Raw genomic sequence first — 14246 nt, 5'->3', positions numbered from 1 at the left:
CAGGTCAACTTGAAGTTCTAAAGGGCACTAAAACGGTATGGATACTAATGAAAACTCATAGAGCGAAAACGTTTGGTGACTCATGAACGCTCTTGAATTTTCTTAAGACTTATACTTAATGACTCCTAACAGTTCTTAAAGATTCTTGATCTTAAAAACCTTTGAAATTTGTTAAAGATTTTTTCAAACAATTAAAGGTTTTTATACCTTGTGATTCATAATTATTTTTAAAGGTTTTAAAATGCTCCGAATGCTCTGAGAGATACTAAAAGACGCTTCAAAGTTTTTTCGAATTGGGAAAGGTTACTAAACCACCATTAATCCTCTCAACTTTCTATTAAGAACCGATAGAGGCTTCAGGGTTCCGAATTTTCTTGGGTTCATGTGCAAAACTTGCAGACGTACATGAGGCAAATATTTTGAAAAACGGTAGAAGTTGACGACGATCGAACGGAAAGAAAAAGTGGTCGCATATACTCCGGATTATTTGATTTCCTATCGCATATTCTTAATTTTCACCCATTTGTCATATGACTTATTAAAAATTGAGATTTGGGTTACCCTTTAATGTTGAATGAAATATCAAATACGTGCATTTTGTTTGTTAGGTAACTGAAAAATGTCTAAAGGTTTTATAAATCAAGTACAATTACGAGTACATTTAATAAGAAACGGTCTTCAAAGGCATCGTATAGAAACATACAATCTGGCGAAACCTACATAAAGCACCTAATAACATGAATGTGGGTATAGGAACTTTTTTCACCCAGTGAGTGAAATGGAAGAAAATAATAACATCATTAATGTGAGGACTGAGGAGGTATTTGGTTAGACAAGTCAGCACTGAATTTTCATGCCGGCACAAGTAGATATGCATTTATCTGTATTATACTATGCTATTTAGCAAACGCAAGTTACCCACTTGACAAGCAATGTTAAAAAAACGTTTGGTACGTTAAACGGATGTTGCATTTTGAAACAACTCAATTAAACAAAACATCAACGTTATACCAACGATACTTGAATGGCTTTTCTTTCTAAACCGTGGTTACGACGTTTTTGTAATGTTAAAAATTGTAACCTTTTGGACTTGCGTCGCTGGAACGGGACATTATTACGTTAAAATAACATTCAGAAGGCTAACGTTATACCAATATTACTTTGACAACGTTTTTATGCACAGTCACTATAATGTTAAGGAATGTGATGTTATTTGCGTACGTTGACGGAACCTACGAAGCCGTACACGGGCCATACACACACTTGGTGTTCTTATTCCAAAAATAAGTGGAAATTTCGACAAAAAAAGTGGAAACTTCGACAAAAAAGTGGAAATTTTCACAAAAAAGTGAAAATTTCTACAAAAAAGTGGAAATTCCCACAAAAAAGTAGAAATTTCAACAAAAAAGTGGAAATTTCGACAAAAAAGTGAAAATTTCGAAAAAAAGTGAAAGCGGCGACAACAAAGCAGAAATTTGACCTTCCCCCGCCGCCCCATCGAGTGACCCATCATTTTAAAGGCCATCAAATATTTTTGTCGAAATTTCCACTTTTTTATGGGAATTTCCACTTTTTTGTAGAAATTTCCACTTTTTTGTAGAAATGTTCAATTTTTTGGCGAAATTTTCACTTTTTTGTAGAAGAAGAACACCAAGTGTATATGTGGCCCGTGTACGGCTTCGTAGGAACCATACGTAACTACGTTAGTTCAACTTTTAAAAGCTTAACATTACAACAACGACATTTTGGTACTGTTAAGTTGCACAGTTACAGTAACGTTCTTGTAATATTAAAAATGTGCCTTTGGGCATTGCGCAACGAAAAAATAGCTGGTCGGTGACTCATCACTCGGTTTATCTTCATTTGCAGTTTAACATGTTTGTTGAATGTTGGTTTTCTGTGAATTGAGTGATGTGATTCAAAATACGTGGATAAGTGCTTAAAAATTGTTGTGAGTTTTTTGGGTTAGACATTGGCGATTGTGGTTTTTTTCATCAAGGATGAACGACAATGACTTCAACAAATAAGCTGAATAAGCTATCCATTTACGGCGATTTTTACATGTTGAATTTCTCGCATCTTTTTATTTTAAATCAAACAGTTCTACCAGGGCTCCTCCTAGGCGTTAGCGGTATGTAAAAGTAAGTAAAAGACGTAAATTATTTTATGGATGTATTAAACCTTACTTTTTTAGAATCTTCCACAATGTCTTTTTCACCAAAACATGACGCGTTCGTCTTAAAGGAACATTATCGAAGTGCAAGTCTACAGGATGGAACATGGACGTATTCCATTCAGTCCTGTCGCCAGCAATTCTATCAAGAATTTCCTGATATCCAACGTTTTCCTACAAGGTATTTTCCATTTACAAATACTCCATGATGCCGAACAACAGTTTTACGATGATCGATTAATTAGCAGAGGATTGTGGTCACCACGTTCTCCAGATCTAAGCCCGTTAAATTTTTTTTTCTGATTTTGAAATACAATATTTTTCGAAATCGTCTGCACATCACTGAGGAACTTCAAAATGCAGTCGAAGAGGAACTAATGAACAATGAACATTACACCAGTAATGTTAGAATGAGTTTTCGATTATATGAAAATATGTGTGTAACTGTGCATTCTTTATAATCGTGGGACATTTTTAACAATTTTGTGAAGATTGATGTGAATGAAATAATTTTTTATAAATTAAATTTCTGGTAAAAAATTATTTGAATTATTTTGAATTTGAATTTTTTTACATTGTGCACTTTAGTATCAAAGTGCAAAAATGTTTATTAAAGTACACAATCTGTGACAATACTAAATTACGTTTATGTCATGCTTGTACATTGACGGCCGGTATTATAAAGCCAGAGTTAACTGTGTTGTCAGCTAACGGTGTTGTTAAGACACTGTTAGCTTACAACATAGTAAATATGACTTTAATAATACCATCCGTCAATGTGTAAGGATGATATAAACGTAATTTAGTATTGTTTAATAAACATTTTTGTACCACGTTTATACAACATAAGATAGTTACATCGCATTGGCGTTTGTTTCAAACGTTCAATTAACGTTAAATGCTGATGTTATAAAGTGTTATATGATGTAACGTTTGCTAAACGTAGGTATTTAGACGTTACAGAGAAACGTTCTTGAAGGCGGACATTAGCAGTCGCGGTGACGTTAATAGTAAGTTAATGGTACTTATACGCTAACGTTACAAGTCACCATTAAACGTTTATTAAACGCTAATGTTGCACAATTTTGTCATGTGGGTAACGACACCTTCAAAACCCAATTAACTTTGTACATTGCGCGCTAAAGGATCAGGTTTGATTCCTTTAGTCAATTTTCCTCCAAGTTGTTCTAATTAGGCGCACGAAGAGTTTTGTTATGTACAAATTTACGTAGGCGTGAAGTAACTATGTATACACTTGACTAAAGTTTTGATGCGGAACGGTGTTATGTAAATAACACTACTCGATAATTTGTTCTCATTAACATGATTTCTGCAAAGCTATACACAGACAGGGTCTTTCTTTTTAATAAAGGGACAATTATAGCCTTATATAGGACAAGGGTAATCTAGGTAATCTAGGTAATAATACACTTATAAAAATGTACACACAAAGGTTCTCGACCATTAACTACTTTTTTACCTTATTTAAAATGGGAGTCTCGGTGACGTCATATGACTTTTTTTTCAAAGTGTAACCCACAATTTTTTATTAACGAGTGAAGTTTTCGAGTCGTTACCCATTCAAATACGAGTACTACTAATTTTGAATATTTGAATGTCACTTCATTTATTTATATACAGGGTGTTTTTAAAATACAAATATCCCTAAAACGATCAAAGATGGCCATAAATATTGTTTAGTACTGAATTTTCAAAAAGGAATCTAAATGTGGAATAAAAAATGGGTGTTGGTTAGAGAGGGAGTACCAGCTGTTGTCACTTGTCAAACAACAGTAGGTAGAAATAGCAAACTTCCCTTTGTTGTTATTATTATATCTTTTTAAAACAACTGTAATGTTACTTCTTAAACCGGCAAATTCACGCGGTATTTTTCAGAAATGTATTGATAAAATGTGAATTTAATCGTGTGGTGTTATGGTACCGTGCACTTTATACGCAATATCATTTGGTATTTAGAACAGGTTCTATTTTTGAAGGTCATTGTGAAATTGTGCATGCATTTAGAGATGTTTCGTTATTCGGTTTATTTTTTTTATTGACATCCATCCCCTGAGGAAAACCTTTCCGGTAACCTGAGATAATCACGCCGTATTTCACAGCTAACCGGCACCTTAAGTATTCAAACGCATTTAAAATGCCAGGGCCGTATTGAAGGACCAATCAACCATGTATTGCAACAAACAAATTTAAAAAATCTTCTAAAATCACCACAATCGGACAGTAGGACATAATCGGTAAAAATAGAAGTGAAAACCTACATCCTTTGCCCATCAAACTGTAGCGCTAGGTTTGCAGCTAACTTGCTTTTCTTTAGTCGCCTCCTACAGCACGCAGTGCCATCTGCTGTAGGGATATTCTTTCCCGCCCTATACGAGTAAATGTATACAAAATCCAAAAAATGTAGGAACATACTGGAAAGTACCGTTATAAGTCACTGTTCTTGAAATGAACTTCCTTTGAGATATTAACCATAAAAATGCTCATGTTTTGCTCGCGTCTGTATAGCCTCTCGGGATGTACTGATCTGTTTATGAAAAACGCGATGGTAGGTCGATAATCCTTTTTCTTGTTACCTATCTCTTATTAATTTAAAACCCAGTTTATTCCGTTTCGTAATATATCGGAGCACTTTAAAATGGCCATTATTTTGAGAATATACGCAAACCTTAGGGTTTTGAATATAAAATATGCCAAGCTTAGGGTGGCAATGAGAGCTCCACAAAATGAAAACAAGTATAAATTGTGCACAACTCTTGTGCAGATAAAGCGCATTTTTTAAACCGAAATAGCTTTTGTTTTGACATCACCAATATATTGATATATTTCTTGCAGACGTCTCAATCGCCCTTTGTGAGCACCCCGTTCTTGAGGTATAAGGGAATATACCCGATCACGATAAAAGGCCGAGATGGAGGGCTATGGTTGGTAGAAATTAATTCCTTTCGTTGAGACTTTTCATTAGGGTACCATGAAGGATAAAACTATTTCCACTCCCCCCCCCTTCCCCTCCTCCCCGTGCGTTGATAAGAGGACAGAAAGAAGGGCAGTAGTTGGTAGAAACCGGTTCCTTTCGATGAGACTTTTAATTAGAATACAATGAGAGATAAAATTAATTTTTACCTCCCCCCCCGCCCCCCAGGCCCCGTCGCTTACTGATCTCGAAGAAGAGTCATATATAAAAGTTATGCACGTAAGTAGTTCGAAACGGCAGAAGTGGGTCCGGACAGGCGGACGGACTAACGGACAAAACGTAAACAATTTTTTTTAATTCTTAAAAAAATGCGCTAAAAAGCAGCATCATCACTATGTATTTACACAAACGAATAAACAAAAGTTACCATACCTTTTTCGAAAACGAGCTACTTTTTTTATCACATAAAGTTCTTCTGTGGATAAACAGACTCTCAAAAATTCACAACTTGTAAATGGGGCGGTGATTTTAAAGCTTCTTTTTCTTTGCAGTTCGAGCGCAACCGATCTTATTTCAAGGAGAGGAGTTTTCTCACGTCGTTATTATGGATCCGTAGAACAGGTAAGATTAAAAGTTTTTTGTACTAAATCACATATTTGAATTATTGTCCTCTTTTTATCAGAAGGGGAAAAAATCCAAAATGCGTGTGTTTCTTATAGCGTAAAAGTAATAAATTGCGTGCAATTTGGTAGCGTTTATTAATTGAATCATATGGCTTAAAGCTCTGCAGGCGCCGTTTATCTCCTACACAATTTAAAGCTTAATTTTGGGGAAGCTGGCGAAGCGTAAACGCGTTTGCGGCTACCTGATACCTAAACTGTTACGCCACATACTTTCTACCAACCCCAAAGATAAATTATACTATTTCACGATCGCACATGAGAATTCCTGCGTATTATTTATTAACTATTTGCATTCTCCGGGATTTTATTTAGAAAATATATCCCTTTTTTTGGTAACTGGCGGTTTTCCTGGAAAGGTTCCATTCAGCTAAGCGTAATAATTTACAATAAATTTCCTCCTACAATTTAATGATGGAACGCTGCGAACAATGTACATAATATAACGGTGTGGCTGTATTCTTTCTCTTCAACCTTAATAAGGATAAAAGATGGGTCGTATATACGAAATGTCAGAGGTTATAACGTATTTTAAGGTTCTTCACAAAATGAATTTATGAATGCAAATTATGGGCCTGTTGTTATACCTATAATAAATACATGATAGAAACGAAAGTGTACTTACCTGCCCCATTATTTACTAAGGAGAGGAGAGAAATTGGCTTTTAAATTTCTCATGTAAACAACCAGAGGGATTTGATCATACAGTAAGATAAACGGGTACCTGTCGCAAACCTCTGCTCCAAGTCTATAATACCTACGATTTTTTGCACTGGGCCATAAATCCTGATGTCTAATGTGATTTTTTATATTACCTTTACTTCATTACTTACTGATTTCTATCGGTTTACGAGATATGGCTTCATTGTTCCAAACGGCTTTAAATAAATTGAACAATAGCAAAAACAATATTTACATACCGTATACCCATTGGTAGATTTAGTATAGTCGATCCGTTATTAGTATTCCGATATGTAATTACCCCCACTAAATGCAGAGTTAACTTTTTTTACCTCACGTCGTCGATTAAACGTAAACAATTCTATTAAACAAACTGCATCGCTTTATTGTTGACGTGCAGAATAAGAATGAACAAAATACGGTACCGCAACGGTTAAGCGATTCTAGGTCGTATCGCCTACGTCAAAAAATTTTAATTAAGGTGAATTTTGCTTGCATCCAGTTTTGTTTACAGTAATTTGTTTACGCCTACCTGATGCAATTGAACTGCAGTTCTAAAAATTTTATCGAATCGGATGCTTAATGCCTGAGCCCGATACAAATTCATCCGATTCGATAAAATTTTTAGAACTGCAGTTCAATTGCATCTGGTAGGCGTAAACAACATTACTGTAAACAAAACTGGATACAAGCGAAATTGCCCCTCGCACACCTTGAGCAAAAGCCGTACGCCGTTCATTCCAGGTTAACCTTTCGTTACGCCACTCTATAATCGTGAATCTTTATGGGGTGGAGTTAGGGGCAAACAATTGTCAATTATAGGATCTAAACCCAAACGAACGTACGTCGGTATGTAGAATATTTTAGTATAAGTAAATCTCTCCGGGAAACCAACCTCTCCATATGTCACAAATTTCTCTGGTTCACGAAACGCGGTCCGGAAAAGCGGGATGGGTGATAATTTTTACGTTGTCGAACAGGAGGCATTATTTTACACTATGTGACGTTATTTTTTTACATAATGTATATTACCCTTTACAACATCTGTGTATTTCTCATCTCAGTTCGTTATAGTTAGTTTTATTGGTGGTTTCTGTAGTTATATAACTTGCCTTTCTTTGATTTTCTTTGAGATATAACGGTAGGATTAGGTTGGCGCTTTATCCGTTTCAGAGGTGATAAACGATACGATATTTATTTATTTATTTATTTATTTATTTATTTATTTATTTATTTATTTATTTATTTATTTATTTATTTATTTATTTATTTATTTATTTATTTATTTAATTATTTATTTATTTATTTATTTATTTATTTATTTATTTATTTATTTATTTATTTATTTATTTATTTATTTATTTATTTATTTATTTATTATCTCTCTTGTTCTGGGCCCTCAACAGGCTTGCGCCCAATTACAGAGTGACCCGCATAATGCTTTTTAGAGGTGCATCTACAGAAGGTTGTTCTATACTACTCCGGTATTTACCTTACAAATTAGGAAAACTGCAGGAAAACCAAATTCGGAGTAGCCGGCAGAATGCTCGAAGCTGGTCTAAGATAATTCCCATCTCCGCCACAGGTGAAAAATTCACCTCAACCCAGGTTCGAACACCCGACCTCCGGATTTATAGTCCAACGCTCTACCACTGAACCATAAAGCCGGTTAGTTATCTCGATTCTTATCTAATCCCCCAGTGCCCATATGGCAAGTGAAATCGAGGATGATTTAAATGGCTGCTCTTCAAGATGTCCGTTATCTTAAGAACGAACAGGCACAGCTCTGAATTGCGATGATAATTTGCAAAGGAATGCCCTTGCAGTTGGTATACCCTCGAACTGGGACTGGTATTTTTCAGCAACGGTACCCAAAAACCTTCTCTAATCCACGAGAGAGTCCCAAAAAAATGATTACTTAACGATGGTGAATTAAATAATTGATGTCGGTCCATCCGTAAAAGTTACCTGTGAAAATCCCAAATTATACAGGCTGATTCAGAATATAAATGATAAATGATACAGAACGAACGAAGGCAGATGTGACGTAATCCTACCGGGAAAAATGACGAGTATATTCTAGAACATTCCGAATCGTTCTAAGAACATTCTAGAACAATTGTCGTTTACTATACATGCTGATCCAAGTTAGAGGTTAAATTTTGCAAAGTTGCGTATTTTGATGCTTATCAAAATGCAGTTTTGAAATTGAAAAAAAGTTTGGAGATATCCGGAAAAAATGTTGCTTTACTGAAGTTATTTAATAAAATTTTTTTAAATAAATGACGAATTATTATGGCCTCTTGTTTCCCTTTACAAGATGCTATTTTTAAATTTTAAGTTCGACGTTTCGTCTCTAGTCAACCATCATCAACTTTGTTTTTCTTATAGAAGTAATTTTTACAGTGTTGCCTAGACCTTTGCGTGTCTTCCAATTCACAAAAAAAAATATATATATAATGTCGTCTAGTACTTTCCTTCATTAACATTTCATTGTAAGGAACGCCATTCGATTCCTTTCATCTGAAATGAAACATTCCCAATCGATTGTAACTGTAGCGGAAAAGTTCCATTTTATTGTACACTGGACAAAGACTCAAATCACACTTCTATAGCTCTGTATGGTACGAGGTGCACCTATTATCATTTTTCTGTTCGAAAAGAGGTCGATCTTTTGTTATAGGTTATTACAGATTAACTGTATTCGAGTTCTTTTGTTTTCAATACAATTCTGCTAAGATAAAGGCGTCTAATTTTATTCGCCTGTTTTCTCCTAACAGTACAATGCAGACTTTCCGATTCGCATAAAGCGTCTGTAATAAAAATCTACCAATGGGTTTTACTGTTATGTTTCCGTATTGCAGTTTGGTTGAAGTTCAGTAACAACGATTTATTTAAAATAATAGTTTTACAAATTACATAGCTTTGCATAGATGTAGTATGTATACCTACTCATACATATTTAAGGATGTTATTCTCACAAACATTATTAAGCGGCAGAATAAAGCGATTCATTTATAGAGAAGTCGATGATGTCCGTCTGTCCGTCCGTGAACAAATGAATAACTGTCAAACGCTTCGACCGATGTGGTTCAAACTTTGCACAGTTGACCTACATGCCACAAGTAGGTAATAAGCCTATTGAAAATGGGTCAAATCCAATGACCACGTGGGGTCGCGCGTCTCTGTCCGTGCCAAACGCATGACCCTATTTGGTTGAAACTTTGCACAGTAGACTTATATGCCACATGTAACAAGTCTATTGAAAATTAATTTTATCTCTCATTGTATTCTAATTGAAAGTCTCATCGAAAGGAACCGTTTTCTACCAACCATAGCCCTCCTCTTCGACCTCTTATCGTGATCGGGTATATTCCCTTATACCTCAAGAACGGATTGTCGGAAGAGGGTACTCAGAAAGGGCGATTGAGACGTCTGCAAGACATATATCCACTGGTGATGTCAAAACAAAAGCTATTTCGGTTAAACAAAATACGCTTTTTTCTACTACTACTGTTTAATATCACCATTAAACAGGAAAGGGCGCTGGCCAAATATTAGAGAAATAGTTAATTGGGAAAGAAAGTAGGATTAAGAAATAAAATTACATTGCATTATTTGTAAATGAGGACAATTTGCACACAACATTGACTAGGTTAGTTTTCAATTTGCAATTAACAGATTGCAATTAATTTGCCAATTGTTGTATAAAATTTTGTATATAAACAATGTAAAATGTAGAATAAATTACTATTGACACAAAAGTCGTTTAGTCACTCTACGTGAGCACGGGGCTTCCAAGTCTTTAAAATTCGGTGCATGAGACTGTGTACCACCCTGTGCTTACACTAAATAATATTGGGAGTAATCTCAATATTGTTCATGGTCCTTCGAGCCAACACCAGCGGCAGAAAATAAAAAGGTCCGTCAAGCCACCACCAGCGGCAGCAAAACCACTATTAGCAGTCAAGGATTTACGACCCTTGGACTTGAGCGAGAGGCACTGGGTAAGTGGAATTTTATTTTGACTAAAAAAAGTCAAGGGAAGCGGCGAAAAACAAAAGGATCCTACCTACTAACAAAAAGGCGATCAAGAGTCGCGTCGCTGATGCAGAAGAACGCCGGCGACAACAACTGGAGACTGATTCCTGTAGCAGGAAGGAGCAAACCATACAGCTTCAGTCCAACGTTAAGAGTCCGGGGGGACCCACGGATATCTGCGTGCGACAAACACAACGTTGCATTACAGAACAAGTTTTTGGAATTATTCGGGCCAGAACCAAATTTTCAGCATCCGACACAACAACTACTACTAAAAAAAAAAAAAAAGGGGAAAAACGGTTCTGAAGTAAGAGGGGGTGTTGGTTTGGATTCTGTTTTAGCTACCAGAAGTTCAAATGGAGCAATTAAACGAACTCGCACGGAAACAACAGGAGATTGGTCAACAAATGTGTAAAATGTTAGCCAATATGAAGAAAGACTCAGCCTCCAGGAAAACCAGCGAATATATTGTGAAACATGACCGACAGCTAGAAGCTTATCAGGAAGGTATCGAAAAAAATCATAACGAAATTATCGAATTACAGATACAAAATCATGAGTATCACAGTACAAAGTACAGAGATCAGCTGCAAAAGGTCTACGACAACACGATAAATTATCTACAACAGTTACAGAATCAGCAGAAGAAGGAAGAGGATATTGAAGAAATGGATAACGAACAGGAGCTCCGAATAAAAAAACAGGAGGTTCGTCTAAAACAATTTAGAGGGATATTGTTTCAAATGGAAGAGGAAATAATGGAGCAGAACTTAAGACGCTGCGAAACATTGTACACCAAAGCAGAGAAGAAGTGGGAAGTAATATCAGAGCTTGAAGTGGACATTCAAGCAAACGAGGTGAGCTTCTCTCATGAGTATTTTAGAAAGGATCCAGTCACGAAAATGGAATTCGAATACGATAACATACAAGAAAAATTAAAAATGCTCACCAAAAAGGCAAGTATAAAGGCGACAAACAACATCGAGCTGCCCAAAATAAAAATACCAACGTTCCGAAGTGGATATGACAATTGGGCTCCCTTCCACGATTTGTTCGAGAAATTAATACATTCCAACGAGAAGTTATCGAACGCGGAGAAGATGCACTATCTGAAGGGGCATGTGGACGGAGAAGCAGCAAGACTTATACAGCATCTAATGATCTCGGAACAAAATTACGTAACAGCATGGAAGATCCTTCAAAACAGGTATAATAACAAAAGATTAATGGTAAATACGTTATTAGATAGAATCCTGGAATTCTCGAAAATGGAAACAGCGAAGGCATCTCGATTGAAATGGCTTCACGATACCATACATGAGTGTCTGGAGACAATATCAAATCTGGGAATGGATACATCGTCATGGGGTCCAATGGTAATTAGAATCACCACAAAGAAATGGGACTCAGAAACCAACAGGCTATTTGAGCAGTCACTAAAACAACCAAATGAAATCCCAGCATTAGGAGAAGTGATGCAGTTCATGCAGACGAGGTTCCAGTCCTTGGAGGCATCGGGGTCAATGCAGAGCAAGGATGCGAGTCCTAGGTACACCTGGGGAAACACGTCCACCATATCATGCCATTACTGCCAACAGGAGCATCGACTTGAACAATGCCTTAAGTTCAAGGGGCTATCAATCAACGACAGAAACAAGGAAGTAAGAGAAAGAAAAATATGTTTTAGGTGTTTAAAACACAACAGCGAGGAAAAATGCTACTCAGCGTACAGGTGTGCAGAATGCGGTTATCCACATCACACTTTACTTCACCAACCGTACAAACCAATAGCAGAGCGGGCAACACAAGCAAGCACAAGAACATCACACACTACAGTATCTAAAAGGAATTGTCAAACCCAAAAGGAAAACCAGGAAGTACTACTAGCAACAGCGATAGTACAAGCACAAGACCTCACTGGCGTACAGCAATTATTAAGAGTACTAGTGGACCCTGGATCACAAGCCTCGTTCATCACAGAAAAGGCAGCACAGCAGTTGAAGCTACCACGACAAAAAGCGAATGCAAGGGTATCAGGAATAGGTGGTTATGATCACACTAACGCAAAAACCAAGATAACGGTTCAATTACATCCAAGACAACCAAGTGAGTATGAGTTAACAACAGAACTAATCATTCTCACAAAGATAACCGAAAATCTACCACTGGCGTCGTTTGAGATGAACAAAGATCCATGGAAGAATGTGCTGTTAGCTGATCCCACGCTGAATAACTCCGGACCAATTGACATACTACTGGGTGCCGAGGAATACGCAAAGATCATACTACCGGGAGTCATGAAAGAAGGAAAATTAGTGGGTCAACAAACCGAATTTGGGTGGGTGATATCCGGGCAAACAAAGCACGGTGTCAACCAAGGCTATCAAATACTGGGCATGGTATCAACAATGGAAGAAGAGACACAACTATCCAAATACTGGGAAATAGAAGAAGCGACCATGGCTAATGGGTTCAATGAAGAAGACAAGAAGTGCGAAGACCACTATAAGGCAAACACTACACGCAGCCCCGATGGAAGATACACAGTCAAGATTCCATTCAAGAAGAATTCGATCAAATGGGGGCGATCCAGACCACTAGCAATAGCCAGGTTGTTGCAACTGGAGAAAAAACTAGCAGCAAACGACAAGATGCGTGAAGAATACAACGCGTTTCTACAAGAATACCTGGATTTGGGTCACATGGAAATGGTACAGGCACACTCAATCGAGGGCACACGCTATTACATACCACACCAACCAGTGATAAAGGAATCCAGTACTACAACGAAGATGAGAGTGGTGTTTGATGCATCAGCCAAAACGACGACCAGCGGAAGTTTAAATGAGATGATGTATGTGGGACCGAGGTTGCAGCCAGACATAGCCGATATATTACTAAGATGGAGAAAACATCAATATGCGTTCACAGCAGATATTAAAAAGATGTACCGCCAAATAAGGATACATCAAGACGATCGCCAGTTCCAGACTATAGTATGGAGATTCGAACGTAATCAGCCGATACGCGAATACCAGCTCAACACAGTAACATATGGAACAGCGGCAGCTCCATACTTAGCCATAAAGACACTACAACAGTTAGCAGAAGACGAAAAAGAAGAGTATCCATACGCAGCACGAGTCACGCTACAAGACTTCTATGTGGACGACATTTTATCTGGTGCTAACAGCATACCTCAAGTAGTACAATTGCAAAAAGAATTAACCAATATGCTAAAAAAAGGAGGGTTCCAGCTACATAAATGGGCAGCCAATAAAGAAGAGATATTAACCACTATTCCCATGGAAGCTAGAGATCCTGCTGTAGCCGAGTTCAACAATGACGACCAGATCAAATCGTTGGGAATAAGATGGATACCAAACCAAGACATCTTTACGTTCAAATTCAAGGATGGCCAAGATAAACCAACCAAACGGAACATTTTGTCGGAAGTGGCCAAGATATTCGACCCTTTGGGTTGGCTGTCACCAATACTCCTAAATGCAAAATTACTCATACAAAGACTCTGGCTATCCAATACAGGCTGGGACGAAGAGGTGGTGGAATCAATCAAGATAGAATGGACAAACTTCAAAATCGATCTCAGTATGGTGGAATACTTACGGATACCTAGATGGATGCAGTACGATCAAGACCAAGAAAAAATAGAACTTCATGGGTTCTGTGATGCATCAGAAAAAGCGTATGGAGCAGTGGTGTACTCAAAAACAGGAAA

At 37.0% G+C, this 14246-nt stretch overlaps 1 protein-coding gene across 1 annotated transcript; it reads left to right on the top strand.

Moving 5' to 3' along the window:
- Positions 1 to 10863: 10863 nt before the first annotated feature.
- Positions 10864 to 13316, top strand: LOC116169022. The gene is made up of 2 exons (XM_031485053.1): positions 10864 to 13218; positions 13287 to 13316. Exons 1-2 carry the CDS (start codon positions 10864 to 10866, stop codon positions 13314 to 13316), a joined length of 2385 nt encoding a protein of 794 aa, XP_031340913.1.
- Positions 13317 to 14246: the final 930 nt, after the last annotated feature.

This window comes from Photinus pyralis, unplaced genomic scaffold (assembly GCF_008802855.1).
Source record: "Photinus pyralis isolate 1611_PpyrPB1 unplaced genomic scaffold, Ppyr1.3 Ppyr1.4_LG4, whole genome shotgun sequence".
In the NCBI taxonomy this organism is placed as follows: Eukaryota; Metazoa; Arthropoda; class Insecta; order Coleoptera; family Lampyridae; genus Photinus; species Photinus pyralis.
Note: the sequence above shows the minus strand (reverse complement) of the source record. Positions and strands in the feature narration are given on the sequence as shown.

What these genes read in the sequence shown, in the direction of transcription:
- LOC116169022 (XM_031485053.1), top strand. Translation starts at nt 10,864, where the DNA reads ATGGAGCAATTAAACGAACTCGCACGGAAACAACAGGAGATTGGTCAA. An exon ending in ATTTGGGTCACATGGAAATG is followed by an intron (nt 13,219 to 13,286) that starts GTACAGGCACAC and finishes AAAGGAATCCAG; the next exon opens with TACTACAACGAAGATGAGAG.